General features: G+C 42.0%; 1 protein-coding gene across 1 annotated transcript in view; it reads right to left on the bottom strand.

Moving 5' to 3' along the window:
• The window catches only part of LOC133511045 (cadherin-24), a 160,931-nt gene that overhangs the window by 39,561 nt on the left and 102,732 nt on the right, over window positions 1–18,638 (bottom strand). The window contains exon 5 of the mRNA XM_061839632.1: window positions 8,942–9,123. Coding sequence (XP_061695616.1) covers window positions 8,942–9,123 — 182 coding nt within the window. The remainder of the gene's footprint in view (window positions 1–8,941; window positions 9,124–18,638) is intronic.

The following is an 18,638-nucleotide window of genomic DNA, read 5'->3' as shown; positions in this document are numbered from 1 at the left end:
TACTTATCTTGAATCAATGTTAGGGAATAAATTGTATGTAATGATATTCATTCAGATGGCATGGTGTAGAGCTGTAGAGCGTTGACCTCGCAGTTCTGAGGACTGGGGTTCAAATCCTGATCCCTGTATGGAATTTGCATGTCCTCCCCGTGCCTGCGTGGGTTTTCTGCAGGCACTCTGGTTTCCTCCCACATCCCAAAAACATGCATTACTTGGACACACTAAATTGCCCCTAGCTGTGATTGTGAGTGCGACTATTTTCTGTCTCCATATGCCCTACAACCAGTTCCCTGCCTCCTGCCCAATGACAGTTCGGATAGGCTCCAGCACTGCCATGACCCCTGTGAGGATAAACAAATAATAAAATGGATGGATGGATGGATGGATGGATGGATGGATGGATGATGGATGGATGGATGGATGGATGGATGGATGGATGGATGGATGGATGGATGGATATGCATTCATTCATCTCCCATACCGCTGACCCTCTGTAGAGTCACGGATGTGCTGGAGCCTATCCCAGCTGACTCTAGGTGAGAGGCGGGGTAGACCCGAAACTGGTCACAGGGCACAAATAGACAAAACCATTCACACTCACATTCATACCTACAATTTAGAGTCTTCAATCAACCTAATGTGCATATTTTTGGGTGTGGGAGGAAACCGGAATACCCAGAGAAAACCCACACAGGACTCTTTGGCATGGATTGCCCATCCCTGTGTGCTTTCTTTGGCAAATATGGTTTCCTCCCACATGGATGGTTGGATCCGTCAACCATTACAATGCTGGGAGGAAATGCATCCATTTTCTGAGCCACTTATCCTCATAACCATCATGGATATCCTAGCTAGCTTTGGGCAGGAGGGGGGCATAGACTCTTAACTGGTTTCCACCCAAGCGCAGAGTACATAGAAACAAACAACCGTTCACACACACATACACACTTATGTAATTGCCATTTACAATCTCCAACCAACTTACCCTGCATGTTTTTGGGCATGCAGGAGGAAAGCGGAGTACCCAGAGAAAACCCATGCAGGCATGGGGAGAACATGCAAACTCCACACAGGTGAGGCCAGGATTTAACCCTGGTACTCAGAATTGTGAGGCAAACACTCTAACCAGTCTCCATTGTGTGAAATGTGAAATTTGATTACAGCTTTGTTTGCGTGTGTGTGTGTGTGTGTTTAGGTGTGAAGGAAACCTTCATGATTACAATTTTAATTACATTTGAAAAATAGCTGCAAAAGCTCAGACATTGTCAGACAAGCCACGTTCGTGGTCAATCCCCATTCATTTATTGCATCGGTCAACAAGGTGGCTATATTGCTCCCTTCCTGTGTAGCTTTAGTGGAGGGGGCTCTAAATCTATATCTATTCCTAATGATCTATCCAGATCCTTGGGATTTAAATGAGAAGTGATAGTTCCATATGTATGATTGAGGTGAATTTTTTTTCACTCCAAGATGGTGATCTTGGGACACCCCTGGCTTCCGTTTGACAGGACTGAATGAAGACTTTGTGACACCATGGATTTTGGGCTAATTAGATTTATTAATATAAAACTTAGTGTCAAAGCAGCTGCAAACACAGTAAGATAAGGTTAGTAAAGGTTTAATTATATGGGCATGGAAATGAAGTTACTCCTGCCTTCCACCGGCAGATGAATGTTTCCCATGAACATAGAGTAAACTGTATGAAGCATTCAATAGGCCACAAGGTTGAATTCTGTGGCAATGAAATATCTACCACTACTGGTGTTGAAAAGACTGGTCTATGAGGACAAATGGTACACTTAATCAATAAAGTGCAAAGTAGCCTTCTTTGAAAACCCCGAAACCTGGTGATAAACCAGAAGCAGGTCATTGTCTAGAAAGCAAAGGCTAGTCACGATCTATGCACAAATGGATACAGGAATTTCTTTGATGTCGAAAGACAGAAAAGATGTCTTATTTATTGTTCTGGAACACGAGTTGCCCTCAGCAGAATATGTATATAGTAATGCTAAAATATACCAAATGGGTCAGTCATTCTTTCTGTCAACTTCACTGATTCCAAAACCAGTGTCTTAATTCCATGTACAGTTCCGGGACCACGACTTCTGGTGTGTTTCATGTTGGAATTATGAATCGTGCCTGGACTGTCATTTTTCCATTTCTGTGTTCCGGATTTACAGGGAAATCCAAACTTTAGAATTTGCCTGCTTCATGCTGCTGCAGTCGCTGTTTGCTTGAGTAGCCACTGTGTTTCTGGCACATTTGCATTGGCTCCCAGGCCACTTGAGATGTAGTTTTAAGGTCCTGTTACTTATAAAATATTATACAGGTTAGCGACCTCTTATCTCACTGCCTTAGTTGTTCCGTATGTTCCGTCCTGAAACCGACGCTCACAAAACACTTTTTTTGGTAACTCTGAGAGCCAGAAATAAGTCTGCAGACTGTCAACCACTTTCTTTTGGGGTTCCGGTACTCAGGAAAGCCCTAACCAAGGATATAAGAGCTGCAACATCAGTTAGTTTGTTAGTTAGAGCTCTCATTGTCATGAGGTACATTAAGCCACAAATGTGGCTTACCCTACTCCCTGACCTCAGCACCTTGATGTTCTCCTGTCCAAGTACTAACCAGGATGAGATGTGGCAGCATGTAGGGATTGGACTGGTGCTATCTCAGTAGAAATGCTTAAATCTCGATTTTAGACTTATTTCTACTCTTTGGCATTTTATTAAAGTAAATCTATTTGTAGGTCTGTTTTACTGCTACTTGTCCTATCTCCTCCCACCTTGTCTCTTGCTCAGAGAGAGAGCTTGGTGACCGTTGACCAAATATGAGGCTGCTGCTGTCCATCTAGGTTCTGCACTGATCAACCGGGACAAGATTTGAGGTGGACCACCTTCCCCAGAGTCATTGCCACATATGATTTTTCTCTGAATGACCGGGCCAAGTCTTGAGGCAGGAGACACCAGACATCTACCCTGTAACACCTTTTTGTCTTTCAATGAACTCTTATGCCATCTTAATGAACACTGTACAGCACCAGGCTGTGTGATAAATGTTGTCTTCTCAACATCAATTGGAGGCTGGTAAATCTGGAAGTAGGATTTCCCGCCATGTGCAGTCCCTTCCCAAGGTTTTTTTTTTTCCCCTCCAAATGGGTTTTGAGTTTTTACTTGCCCGATTGGGGGTTTAAATTAGGAGATGTCATCAATCATTGCCAACTGTGTGCCTGTGAAGGCATTTGAGATTATTTTGTGATTAAGTGCTGTACAAAAACTTGTCTTGACAAAAATGATTTTAGATCAGACTTTGGCCTGTATGAACTCGTCATTACATCCATCTTCTATTCATCTGTTGCTCCTCAGCTCTTATACAAAAAATAATACAGTTCAGGGATTTCAATTGTCCATACTTTTAACAATGGTGCCTAGTAGCAGCTCTTTAAATTCAATAAGTAGTTCTTCCACTTTGCTTAAGACACATCTATTCCCAGGCAGCCTTCAGGGTTTTTTTGTTTCACCGTTTCCTTAATGTAATTTTTTTTCAACTATTTGAATTTTTTTATTGCTTCGTATTAAATATCAAACTATGATTTTACTGTTACAGACAGTCAATTGCTCTTTCGTCTCTTTCTGATGTCAAACCACCTCATTGTCAAGGTAATTTTTGCCCGCAGCTTGTGGTAACTCCTATTCGGTGTAAGTCTTTTGCCCATGTTTCTGTGCACCTTTCGGCTTTTGTCTTAACACATCCCTCTGTAGTTTTATCTAAGTCATACCTCCTTGTTACGGCACTCTGTCCTGTCACTGCTTCAGCAGACCTCATTTTGGCTCTCCTCCCTCAGCCCTCTCATCTTCTCCACTTTTATTCATCCCTTTTCTTTCTCATCACTCTCTAGGCCTAACTTTCAATTTCTTTTCTTCCAATGTATCTTACTGTATCCGCCCTTTCTATAACTCTCTGCTTCAAAGGAGATTTGAAGAAAACAATCCTGTTCTGCAAACCCACCTCAGAGTTTGGATGGTTCTTCACGAATCTCACTGGATTAAGATGATCCATATCAAAGGAATATCAAATGGACTGTATATCATGGATACACTTTCTATATATATTCAATTAAAAATATTTCACATTTGTAAGTAGAAAAACATATTGAAATCTCAATAAAAAATATGTATTTTGAAAAATATGTGCACTGGATGGGGTGTGGGGTTGGGCATGGGGCTTGGTGGTTCACTCCTCTTGTCTCGTCGCTTGGGGAGTCTCCGGGCTGCTTCAGTTGGGTCTGGGTGCTGGGGATTAGGTGGATTAGGTGGACTGTGGTATGTCAGTCTGAACACTACGGAGCTCGATGTAAATATTGTATCAAAAAAGGCAGAAAGAATTACAAAAAGAAGTAGTAGTTTTGTGTTGATTACTCCCGCAATCTTTGTGAGGATAAACGGCTCACAAAATGAATTGATGGATGGATGGATATATAGATGCCACGAGTGTGCTGATAGATGGGATTAATAAAATCAATACAAAAAAGAAATAGTGGACAAGATTGTTTCTTGACAACGTTACGCTGTCTAAACCAGACTGTAATGTACAGAAAGCCCAAACACAGCGGACAGCCGGCCTGTTGTGTAATAACAATAATTAACACAGTTATTGTAACGTGAAACGTCAAGTATGTGGTTCTTGGAAAATATACATTTCAATTTCTTTTTTCCAGCGTATCTTACTGTATCCACCCTCTCTCTAATTCTCTGCTTCACTTCAAAGGAGATTTGTAGAAAAAAATACTGTTCTGCAAAACCACCTTGGATTGGACCTGTGGATTGTTTTTCCATGAATCTCAGTAAACTGAGCTATACCAAAGGAATATCACATTAACTATATATTATGGATGCAATTTATATATTTATTTATTTGCATATATATATACATATATTCAAATAAAAATATCATGTGTTTGTAAGTAGAAAACATTGGAATCTCTATGAAGACATATTTGGCAAAAATATAAAAAAATGATCTGGGTGGGGTGTGGAGTTGGGTATGGGGCTTGGTGGTCCGCTCCCCTTACCCCTTTCATTGGAAACTCGTCTCAAGTCCTGGGGATTGGGTGCACTGTGGTATGTGAGTCTGAACACTAGGTGGCTCTATGTAAATATTACATCAAAAAGAGGCTGAGAGAATGGCCCGAAGAAGTAGTAGTTTCACGTTAAATAGATGCTACATGCTTTTTTTCCTGTTGGGTCAGGATAGTGAATCTACAGCCCCTTTTTGCTGGAACAGCTTTACTGTGTCACAGTGGAGTTTTTGTTAGCTTTTTCTGTAATGTCTTCTGATTTTAATTTAAGTTTTATTGAGGATCAGGGTCAATCAGTCCAACAGAATTAGTGAGAGAGAAAAAAAGTCAAAGACAAAGCGTTAACATCAAATGGAACCATTCCATATCTACAACAAAGAAATATGAAATATGGATGTTTCATGAGACTGTAGTGCTATATCCTGTGAAGGAAGAACAGGACACTCTAGGACAGGACAAAGACTGGAAATGAAGCATGCAAGACAACAATCATGAACCCCGCTATACAACTGGAATGTGGTGGGACTAAATAAATTATAGGGTCGATAGAACAAGAATATAACTGGGGTGATACATAAGCTCTTCATGGGTACATGATTTATTTGTTGCAATATGTGAGGAGGGCCACACCCAATGAAAGAATACCATGAGTGTGTGGTTACAGACACATGAAAGTCAATTCAGACTGACAGAAATGTCTTACAATTGATGTGTCACCAAGGCGGAGGCAAAAGACCTCACCAAATTAATTGAGAATGGAAACCTGGATCAGGGGTCTGAGAAGTGTGTGCTGATTGTTGGGTAAATAAAGTACGTTCATCTATCTTCTACTGCTTATCCGTCTTCGGTCACGGGGGCAGTAGCTTTAGCGGGGAAGTCCAGATTTCCCTTTCCCTTCATCCAGCTTTTCAGGGGGGATCCCAAGGTGTTCCCAGGCCAACTGAGAAACGTAGTCTCTCCAGCATGCCGTGGGTCGTTCCGGGGTCTCTTTCTGGAAGAATGTTCCTGCAACAAGTCACAAGGGAAGCACCCTGTAGGCATCTGAATCAGATGCCCCAGCCACCTAAGGTGGCTCCTCTCAATGCGGAAGAGCAGCACCTCGAATCTAAGCCCGTCCCGGTTGACCGAGGTTATCAATCTATTTCTAAGGGAGAGCCCTGCGTAGGAAACTCATTTCGGCTGCTTGTATCCGGGATCTTGTTCTTTCAGTCATGACCCACAGCTCCTGACTATAGGTGAGGGTAGGAATATAGATTGACCGGTAAATTGAGAGCTTCGACTTTCCACTTCCAACGTGGGTTTTCTCTGGGCACTCCGGTTTCCTCCCACATCCCAAAAACATGCAATAATTGGAGAATCTAAATTACCCCTAGGTGTGATTGTGTGATTGTGACTACGTGTGCCCTGCAATTGACTGGCAACCAGTTCATGGTGTATGCCGCCTGCTCCCCAATGAGAGCTGAGATTTGCTCCGGTACTCCCACGACCCTCGTGAGGATAAGCAGTGCAGAAAATGGATGGATGGATGGATGGATGGATGGATGGATGGACAAGACTGATTCTTGACAGTGTTACACAGACTAAATCAGAGTGTAATATACAGGAAGCCCAAACAGCACACGGCCAGTCTCCCATGTAACTATTGCTTGACATACACAACCATGCATGATGTCACCACATCCAATTCTCACAATTTAATTGTTGAAAAAATTAACAAATACTTTGTTGCGTAAAATTTCATATACATTTAGCTATCACATTTACTGTTGATTTGATTTTCCATTTTTCTTCATAAAGTTGTAGATGGGGAAAGATACAAAGTACTGCTTTTTTAAATTCTGTATATTGTTGAAAGTAGCAAGTCTTTTCAAGTCAATGCTCCCCACCTGATGCTACCCTGGGCAGCAGCCCATATTGCCCATATCAGAAGCTACTATTCCATTCATCCATTTTCTACACCGCTTTTCCTTACAAGGGTCGTGGGTATTATGAAGCTCATTCCAATTAACTGCAAGCAGGAGGCGGAGTACATTTATACCTTCGGATAATTTAAAGTCTTTAATCAACCTACCATTCATCTTTCTGGGATTTGGGAGGAAACTCGAGTTCCCAGAGCAAACTGATGGAGCCAACAGGGAAAGCATGCAAACTCCCCACAGGCAAGGACACATTCGAACCCGGGTCCTCAAAACTGTGAGGGGGATGTGATACTGTGCCCCCTGCTAGTAGCTCGTAGTAGTCATTTAATAGTAAAAATTACATGGAAAACCACAATATGATTACTTGCTATTCATTAATATGATTTATTTACTAGGCAACATCTTTCAGAAGTATGTCTGCTATGTTAAGTAATCATATCAGATGAGGGAACTCTGTTAATGGTAATGATGGAACCTGTTCCAATGTATAATGTGTTGTCATAAAAGTAGACATGTAATAACCAATATTATAATAACAGGCAGTCTTCTATACATTTGCTATAATTCATGTGATCCATTGGTAATATCACGTCCATATGGTTGACAGCATGAAGCAAACATTTTTTCAAGTGTCAGAGGGACTTTAGAGTAGATGCTCTTAAACGGCTGCATAATACATCATACACTCCATCTCTCACTCACCATTCATTTAATATGATACATGTATGAATATGGCCTAACAATCTATCCAGAGACGGATGTGTATTATGCATTCGAACCAACCATAATGGTCATGAGCAGGTGTCTACAGTCATCACACCACTGTGTCTACACATCTTCATGAGGATGTGATTATAGGGGGTGACAGCCATCTTAGCAAATGGCTGTTGAAAATTGTCATAACCTAGCATTGCACTTTAGGGAACTATTAGCCATCTGAACCCAGAATGAAATGGCAGATTTTCATTTTTCCTTCTGCATGTATAATTGCTCCAAATGGAAACTCTGGCTGAAAGGCAGCTGTAACTTGTCATAACATATTTCTATCCCATTTGGAATTGTTTTTGTCTAAATGTTATGACTTATTACTGTATCTGGAATGAAAGGGCTGACAGTATTGAGAATTTTACAACTATTGCTCATTCGCCAGACTGCTATAGTGTATATATTCATTCAGATTCTTGCAATTTTGTCTGGGGTGCTAAAGGTCTACCTGCAGTTGGATTAAAAAGCATGTGGTTCATACATTTGTCTCACAATTGAAATGTTCTAGGATCCTTTGATATGGAGTTTTGATTATCTCTGTGGTCCCATTTTCCCCCGAAAATTATGTTAGTTGAAGACGCTATATTGCATCAAAGGGGTGCATATGAGTATGAATAGGCATTTACAGTGTGCCCTTCCATACCTACCTTATCATTCACAACTCCGCTACATCACCTTCTTAAAAAAAAACAATTGTACAGTAGTGTTCGTACATAGACAGGAAGGCCCTTCCATGTGGGAAAGGAGTCCAAAGTCTTCCATGCACTTCTCAGTTGTTTATTGAAAGTCATGAGAGGAGTAAAACACAGAAAGGGAATAAGCTCACTCACACAGGAGCTGCTGTTGGTCACAGCTCACGCCCAGAAACGCACAGGCAGACTCGCTGCACTGTTAATGTAGGTATGCACACACTACAAAACAAAGATTTTGTAGATTTTCACCCAACGTGACAAGGTTTGGAGCAAGACATACTTTCACTCTAATGTCCACAACAAGAAGCATCATGATTGAGAGGTGATTATGATCTTCCTATATTCAGTGTTGATGATAAAAACCAAACAAATTCAACCTTGATTTCTATTGTGCAGAAGACTTAAAGACTGGATGAAACAGGCATATAGATTACAACAAAAATCCTTGAAGACAATTCCTAAATGTATATACACTGTCAACTTGGCCTCACCTTGTTTAATATGATGATGGCTTCTTGTTCGACTCCAGTGATGTTGAACGTATCGCCAGTCTCCCCCTCCAGGATTGTATACTCCAACTTGGCATTGTCGCCGAGATCAGCGTCGCTTGCTGAGATACGTCCTATTTCAGCACCTGGGATGGCCAGCTCGGATACTGAGAAGGACCACATACCTGAGGCAAGATGTGAGGAAAATCATTAGGGAAGGTGTGTCTAAATAATCTCATTAGTGTGACACTTGTGAGTTAAACATCTTATTTTTCTTTAGTGTGTTTCAAAAAGGATGCTTCTCACCTGCTGAGAGCCAACAATTTTCTATTTTAGAAAATGCATCATTTGATTTTACAAACTTGAGAGGATTAGAGAGTGATTAAAGATGAGTCTCATTTTTCAACACTTCAAACTGATATGCTGATTTAAAAAAGTTATGCTAAACTAATTGGCTGTCATGCAATAAATAAAAAAAAAAATAATGAAAAAAAATCTGGATTTAAGTGTACTCACAGAACACTTCTTCACTGAATAAAATACCCTTTTCTAAGAAAAAATATTCTTTGTCGGAGACTGCAACATAGTCCTGTGTGTCTTTAGACTGCTACGTCACAGTCCTAAACATTGGCTGCTTGCTGTTGCACCAGCAGCCACTTAGTGTTCGTAAAGTGTATTAAAATGTGGTCAGTGAGAGCCCCCAAAGGCTGCAGAGAAGAACAGTATTACGCTTCATTCACATTGGCATACAAAAGGTCCATTTTTATTCTCTCACAGCAAATTTTATGTGGAGTAGACAGTCTCCGATGGTTAGTATGAGGTCTCCCAATGTCAAGATCACAGCATGTTTGGTGTTACTTGTTGGCTGTAGCAGCTGGTGGTTGAATGTAAACAAAGTGCAGTTTTCTAACAGGCATTAGTCCATCAATTAGTGAATAACCTCACATTCCCCAGAATGATGAATGACAAGGTATCCATAAAACGGTAAACATACAATCATAATAAATTTTAAAAAGCAACAGTAAGGCACACATTTAAAGTTCTCTCCCTCATATTCCACAAAAAAAATTAACAAAACAAGACAGACCAAAAAAGACTAAAAACTTACTTTTGCACATGCCATCCCACTTGAAAAAAATGACATAAAAATCTGAGAAACACTGCTATATTTTTCATTTGTAATTTGTAATCCTGCTTACTTGAATGTTTTCATTGTACAATACTTCAGCAACCTGTCATACTTGAAAAGTCGAATATGAATTATATACATATGCAGCCAGTTCAGGGTGTACCATGCCTACTGCCCGTTGACAGCTGGGATAGGCTACAGCACTCCCTGTGACCCTTGTGAGGATAAGTGGCAAAGAAAATGGATGGATGGATATTTGTATCAGTGGACAAAGTGAGAATTTCATTGCTCAGGGCTACCATTGTATTTTTATTCTCCATATAAAAGTACACATCTTGAATATTGAATCTAATACATTTTAGTGGCTGGCAGACGTTAGACAAGCACAACACATACTGTGCACCTCCCTGATTGCTAACACAACCCAAGAGGCCTCTGGTCCACCACAATAGATCCACAGTCGCTATGATAATGTCAAAACCCAATTCTCCAGGAAGAAAAAAAAAAAAAGTGTACGGTACTAAATACTTTGAAGTTATTCTTGATAGAGGCGAAGTACATTATTTCTTATTTTTTTCTTGTTGTGTGTATATTCAAGGGTGATGCTGTTCATTTCTCAGATAATTCACTCTGATCGTGTACTAGCTTCACATAAAATGGATGTTTTGAACATATGTAAAGATAAACAAATGCACTTGCCATTGACAGAACAGTATCAACTATGCACAGTAGCAATGACAGAGCTCTCATAAAGCACAGAAAAGTATCAGAAAAATAGGAGCATGCTTAAAGTCCTTTTATGGGCTTTTATTTTCATGAACTCAAATGCACTGGGAACACTACATTTTCTATTCCAACTCAAAAGATGAAGAAAATGTTACAAATGTCCTTTGCAGAATGTGAACAAAAGTGAATGTTTGCCTGTTGAAAAAAAAAGATTTGCATTTCCCTATACAAGCTGAAACATGAACTGTATCAACCTAAAGGGAATTTTTTTAAAACTTTCCTTTTCCCTTGTATTATATAACACCAAACAATATGCATACTTTTTCACATCTTCATTGCATGTCAAGTCAAACGACTTCAGAAATACAGTTCCTGTTAACAGGTATACCTAAGGACAGGTATTCCATCTTTGGACGATATAACTACAGCATATTACACACTTCCTTTGCATTTCTTGGTTTTGTCACCCCACAAGTTATTTATTGGATTCAGGCCTGATCTGTTCTTTGGCAAAACGCTTCAGTGAGTAACAGCAAAAGACTTTGCCCGGAACGTCATGCAGGGATCTTCAAGAAGATGCAAGGGGAAAAAAAAAACAAAAACCTGAAAAATATCAAATTATCAAATAGTCCTGGGCTGGAATAAGAATGTAAAGGTGCCAGAACTTGGTCAACCTCAAGCAATGCAGATGTGACACAGTTTTCAAAAACAGTGGCTATTTTGTCTATAATGGCTATTGAAAGAATTTTGAACTTTATTTATTTATAAAAAGGCTGCTATTATATTGAACACAGCTGCTGTATATTTGGCTTGCAACAGGCAGGATCATTGAAACCGAGTTGTTGTCTTTTACCTCTCAAGATGAAGAAATCAAATAGATCTGTAAATGTGGGAGACAACACCCATCTGACAAACATACTGAGTTGACAGAATAAAAGATAGCCGGCACTTGAACAAGACCATATCTGGGCCAACAAGAGCTGTGTAAATACGACTCCCCAGTGAGACAGATGCTTCACTTTGAGGCTCAGGATTTCAGTTTTAGATATCAAACCAGAATGAATTATCATTTGTTGCGCTTTGTAGTTGGTGTCGTTGTTGTTTGGTCTGTTGATGTTGATTCGGAAAAGCAGGCTTCCCAACTGTGAATGACATTTACTTGGTCCTTCTCGAGTTGAGTCAACTTGAACGAAAATGTACGTCAATATCCAATGAATCAGGAACAAGTACTATGTATACATTTGTCTGTTTATTCTGAAAAGCATTTTGTGAGGTCAGAGGTGAGCTCACAATCACTTCAAGTTGTTTAATGGTATTAAAGTCCCTTGTAGGCTCTTGAGTTTTTCCACATCAAAGTGGGTTTGGTGCCTTCCCAAAGACAAGTATGAAGGTGTAAGATATCTAAAACTGTCTTGGAAAAGGGGAACGTTTCTGATCAATAGTAACTGGGGAGTCTTGACAATCACCAATTGTTAAATAGCCTTTTATAGAGCAAATTACCATACTGGATTACTTGTTTTCAAAGACAGCCACGATGAGTGCCCTGAGTATGAAATGACCTGGATGTATGAGAGTATTTATGGTCATATGAATTAATATGAATTAGAGTCCAAATGGCTCACTATAAGGTGAGCAGCAAAGAGAGTAAAAGAATGAAAATCTTTCATGAAAGTGGATGACTACTGTATACTGTAAATGATATAACAATAACTGAAGTTTTAATATTAGAATATCAATACTGGGCATGTAAGGGTTAATATTACAGTTTTCAGTTGTCATATATTTTAAAAATGTGTGACATCACAGTAGGATATTATTATAATGATATTTTTAAAATTCTCTTCTCTGTGGCCCCATTTTAATTTGAGACAAAAGGTGTGGCCGGATAGTTTGCGAATCACATGTCCACCGCACAGAGACTAGTGGCGACACACCGCAGCCTCTCGCAAAGCAGACCATTATCGTTCTCTGTTTTCTGTAATCTTAATATGAGTATAATTAAGACATTTTAAAATAAGCAGCGGGAGTATTTTAAACTCCCCTGTAACACTAACCCAGTTGTAAAACTGTTCCAGCAAAAAAGGTGTACGGATCTACAACTCTGCAAGGCCATGTAGGTGGACAGCACAGGTTTCAAAAATAGAAAATAAAATGAATATAGTCAGTGGAAAACCAAAGTTTGTTACGGGAAGCATTTATCTCTGCTGTGAAAAGTCATCATGCTAAATTGTGCAACATTTTTATTAATGCCTATCTAATATTTAAGCCAAAATGTGACGAAAAAAAATTCATCACACAGTATTGAAGAAAAATCCTGAATATGCCACAAGATATTTTTTATATATGCTTGGCCCTGTATCAAGTTTCCTAACTCAGTAGTTATTTGGCTAACAGACAAACTCCAGCAAAAACACAACTTGCTGAGCACGGGCAGAACTCGTTTTCAAGAAGCTGCAGTGTTGACATTCGTGTGGCTGTTTATTGAAGCAGAAAAAGAAAATGTTGCCTCTTAGATGTGAAATGCAAAAGAAAACAGCATCAAACAAACTCATTTATATCCACCACATAAATTAATCGATTTGAGAATTAACGTGATTATGTGGTTTGATTATTTTGATTGATGTTAATTGTCTGAAAGGAGATCTCAATGAAAAACAGTCTTAATGTCTTCCTTTGGCGGTTGCCCCTAACGAGTTTTGGGATTTTAGCCAAATTATTCTCAGTGTTGATTTAAAAAAAAATGCAGCACAAATTTACCTGAAGCATTCAAATGTGATTTTTTTTTCTTAGTTAACCACTCTTGAGTATTCCGCTACTAGCAAGTACCAAAGCATTTCCCCTGCAAACATTTCAAACAGTCAACATGACAGTTATTCATTTATGTATTCCACTAATTTACATTCTCTTTATAAAAGCTTTGCACGATTCATGGTTTGAAATAAAATGTACAGTAGTTATTTAATACTGCCCCATAGTTTCCTTCTTTGTGGTTGATGATAAAATGTTACGCTGGTGCTCATGCGTTCATAACATAGAAGTAAGGCTTAAATGTGATTTTAATGCAAAGTCAACATTCTTGTGCCTATGTAAGTGTATTCTGCATAGTATCATGTATTACATGTGACAAAAACATGGAACACAGTAATAATTTGCTTCAAGGTTTTTCTCAAGTACATCGTCAGATTTCTCAGAAGAGTTGTTGAGTTGGAGGCAAAGGGGATTTTTTATGACAAATTAGTGGTAATTTCTGCTTAAGTAACAATACTCTTTGTTTGCACCTGCATAGTGGAATAAATTAATTATTTCTCCATCTGTCTAAACAGTTTGAAACACCAGAAAATACACCAGTGGCCATAATTTGCCATGTGAACAGATGGAGTTGATTTTCTATGGTAGTACATAAACGTCCTTGCATTATATTGCCGGATAGACTTTTTCGAGCATCATTTTGTTCATTTTGTTTCATGTTAGAAAGTGTTCATCGGAGTGCATATTTTCGTACACAGAGTGTACTTGACGAAAAAGACAGTCAGCGTCAGTGAATGAAACAGTGCTAAATGCCACTTTATGTGGCATGACTGCCACGCTTACCATCTGGAAATGACACACCATCAGACGGCTGGAAGTAGACAACTTGGAATAACGTCTTTTGCTAATGAGATAGCAAATTAGAAGGTCTTTACAAGACTGAGACTGTGGTCGTTATTGATCTGTACAATTGTATATCTCACGGTGTGAAGAGCCTGGTGGCACAAAGACAAACACACTTGTCACTTATGGGGAACATTGACAGTAAAGCTAGTAGTGTAAGACTAGAGAGACTAGAGGTAGTCATTATCAGCTTTCGTCCCAGAGAGGAAAGCCAGTTGCATCAGAAGTCACACATCATTTTCACCTGTGATAGACTGGAAAGCAAAGACGCAGGCTACCAGAGGATAAATAGTAAAAAAGTGATTGGTAGCGAAGGAGCTCCATCCCATTCTGCACACAGAACAGCAGTACAGGTCAAAGATAAAATGACGGAAGATAAAAATTGAGTCTGACTGCGTTCAGTCCTCAGTTGTTGTTGCACAGGGAAAAGGGGTGTCGAAGAAGTCACATTGGCATACAGATGCAATTGCCCAAAGTTTTACTCCCCACTGAGCTCACCCATAATTATGGCAAAAAGAAAAGCACTTCGTCACCTCTCACTCTGTATTTTCACACAGTTTTAAAAACAAGGCACCTTTGCATTTTCCTTATGTCATGGTCCTGCCGGTCCAGCCCTGGCTGTGTGGGTCCCTCCACAGCCGAACTGATTAGGAGGCGCACACCTGCGCCTCATCGGCAGTGATTAACCCCTGTATATATAGGACCCAGTGGACGGTCTGGCTTTGCGAGATCATCGCCACCCATGCCCTGTTCCCGCACTCCCGTATTTCGATCATGAACCCTGGTGTACCGACCTCCAGCTGTCCTCCGACCGACCCCATAAGCTTGACGATTTGATACTACTGCTGTCTCCGATCGATCTCCCGTGTACCGAACCCTGTTTGCCCGCGGACCTGCTCTCTACGCCTGATGTCTTAGTTACCGCTGCTCTGCTTGACTGTCTGCCTGATCTCCGACCGTGGAACGAATAAACACTTTTCCCAAACTGCCTCTGCGTCTCCGGAGTCCTGCATTTGGGTCCTCCTCCGTACCGATGAGTCGTGACAGAACGATCTGCCCAACACAGGACCCAGCAGGAAAGACCTGGCATCGCTGGGACCGACGCGAGGTAAACCGACTGCAGAAGGACCAAGCTTGTCCTGTGAGTGGGGTCCATGATGTCGTCCCCTTCTTCCGTGTCACACGCACCACTTGCGTGTCATGATTACGTCCCGACCACGACCCGCTCACCACCTCATATTCTTGTGGACTTTTCTGACTTTGAGGAAGACTGTGATTTATGACCGGCTGCCTGACTACGATTCAGATTTTGACTGTGAATTTCCTCTCCCTATCTTTAGTCCCAGTCAGTTTGTTTCACCTCCCTGTGTTTCCAGCTCCTGAGTGTCTTCGCCCGGTAGGTCCAAGTCCTCGTCCTCCAATCCTTTTGTTTGGGAACCCGCTTGGCCATTTACCCGGGTCCTCCGCGTGGCGGCCAGAGGGGATGCCCAAGCAGGGTGCCTCCTTCTACCTCCCGCTGCGTGGTGACAAAGACACTGTCCTCGTCCATCCACTCCTCACCAACAATGACCAAACCAGCAGACCGGAGCTGGTGGCAAAAATTTCCAGCCCAGAGGGAGGAGGGGTTACCAAATCCTGAGGTGCAGCGACTCAAAGATCACGAGGTTTTCTACCGCAAAATGTGGGCAGAAATAGAGCAGCAGAGTGCCGAACTGGCGGTCCTCACGGCCCAGGTTTGGCGGGGATTAGATAACCAGCCGACCTACGCCCAGGTCACGGTTGCAACAGACTCGCTGCTGACTCACGCACATGCTGCGGTGGCTACTGACCTGCTCCCGACCCGAACGGACTTCCTGACAAATAATGCTCACACCGCAATAGCAACGGACGCGCTACCGAGCAAAGTTCACGTCACTGTGGCAACGGATCCACCGCTGCGCCATTCCCACGTCGCGGTTGCAACAGATTCACTGCAAGCTCACGCTGTGGCAGCCACTGATCCGCTACCAAGCCAAGCTCACGTTGCAGTGGGAACAGATCTGCCACCTCGCCACGCCCACGTCGCGGTTGCAACAGATTCACTGCAAGCTCATGCTGTGGCAGCCACTGATCCGCTACCGAGCCGAGCTCACGTTGCAGTGGAAACAGATCTGCCGGCCTCGCCAAGCTCACATCGCGAGAGGCTTTCGGCCGACCATCAAAAGAAAAGGATGGAATTGGCAATTGAAGATAGGCCTGCCAGGGTGCCTTCAACGTGTGTTTTCCCAAAGAACAAGACTCAGCTTAATTTCTGAGGATGGAGTGAATTCAGATAAAGATGAGGTGAACTATTTTCCTCCAGTTAAGAGGGGGAGGACTTTATCATTCCCATCGCTCCATGCTATTCCCGAGAATGATCTGTTCATGCCCCCTAGTGTCTGCCAGTTCTCCTCCAGGATTCCTGAGTATGAGCCAGTCGGATTCCATTTGAAGGAGTCTACTCGCATTCATGAACAAGCGCCCAGTTCAGGAGTGCTAAGGCAAACACAGAAAAAGTAACAACGCAGCGTTCTGCCACCTGTGGGGTTACAGGAGCCACTCTCCAAATCCGACGTTGCTGTCTAGGAGGTGGCGATGGCTCTGCAGCCGCCTAACGTTGCTGTCCAGGAGGAGGCAATGGCTCTGCAGGCGCCTCACGGTGGTGTCCAGGAGGTGGCAGTGGCTCCGCAGCCGCCTCACGTTGCTGTCCAGGAGGTGGCGATGGCTCCGCAGCCACTTCACGTTCCGGTCCGGGAAGTGGCGACGCCTATTCGGAATTCTTGTGTTCCTGTCCAACAGACGGCGATGGCACCACAGTCCTCTTCGTTCCAGTACCGGTGGCAACCGGTTCGCGGCCATCCCACGCCCCTGTCTTGACGGCGACAGGAGCTGAAGAGTTCAGATGGGCCACCCCGGAACTGGAAGGGAATCGGGATTGCTATGATTGTGATCGTGGCGGTCATGGGTTTGGTCATACTCTCTGTCGTCCTCCTCACTCCTGATGATTCCCAACTGCTTCATGACCTACCCTTGGCAGTGAATGATCCTGGCGACCTCATGATGAAGCCTCGTGGTGACCGGCCCCTGGACACCTGCCGACCGACTGAAACCCGGTCGTCTCACAACCGTGTCTTGGGAGGGCTTCTTCCGGAGCAGTTTCATGCCTTTGTCTGGTTCCTGCTTCGCCGTTGGGTTCCTCCTCGTGGACGTCCACCAGAATCACACCGTGGAGACCCTGGTGCTTGGCATCCGGGTAGTCCTCCTGACCTGTCCAGTCGGACGCCTCGCTTTTGGTGGCCTGACATGTTAATTTTTGTGTGTGTGTTTCTTTTGTTTAGCCACATCTGGAATCCGCGCCTTAGAGGTGGGGGTATAGTCATGGTCCTGCCGGTCCAGCCCTGGCTGTGTGGGTCCCTGCACAGCTGCACTGATTAGGAGGCGCACACCTGCGCCTCATCAGCAGTGATTAACCCCTGTATATATAGGAACCAGCCAAACAGCCACCATACCGATGGGTCGTGACACCTTTGTATGCAACATACTGTAAGTGAAGGTCAAGGATTGTAAAATGTAATGAAGACATGCAATACATGGCAAACTGGCCACAATTCCAGGAGACCATAACAAACATGGATTAGCGCTGTCTCACCAGTATATAGTGCGTGAACCGCTAATACTACAAATATCTGAATGGAAGTGACCCCTCCTTTTCCAGTTAGCAGTCTCCTTGGTCAAATTTATACCTCCCCATCACAAAAATTGCCAGACAAAAGACAGATGGGAGGCAGTTTCATGACAGATTTTTTTATTTTTTAAATAAAATTTAAAAATTCCTCATATTTTATTGCGCATTTCATTTCTCATCTGGTTGCCATTTTAAAGTATGTCTATTTTGATACAGCTCAGGTTTTTTTTCATATCATAAGATTTGAGATTACAAATCCGGAGACGAGAAACTATGCACAATCGCAGTCAATTTCCAGTATATAATGAGTTTACACATGACATTTTTTTATTTTGGCCCACTCTGAATTTGAATTTGACAGGCCTGGAATACTAGATTGATTTCTTGTGTATTAGTAAGGATAATAAATTAAAATGTATCGTTCTTAATGCACATTTAAAAAGTGCACAACTTATGTACTGGAGAATAATCTAGATTGTTGTGATTTATAT

This window comes from Syngnathoides biaculeatus, chromosome 13 (genome assembly GCF_019802595.1).
Source record: "Syngnathoides biaculeatus isolate LvHL_M chromosome 13, ASM1980259v1, whole genome shotgun sequence".
Taxonomy (NCBI): Eukaryota; Metazoa; Chordata; class Actinopteri; order Syngnathiformes; family Syngnathidae; genus Syngnathoides; species Syngnathoides biaculeatus.
Note: the sequence above shows the minus strand (reverse complement) of the source record. Positions and strands in the feature narration are given on the sequence as shown.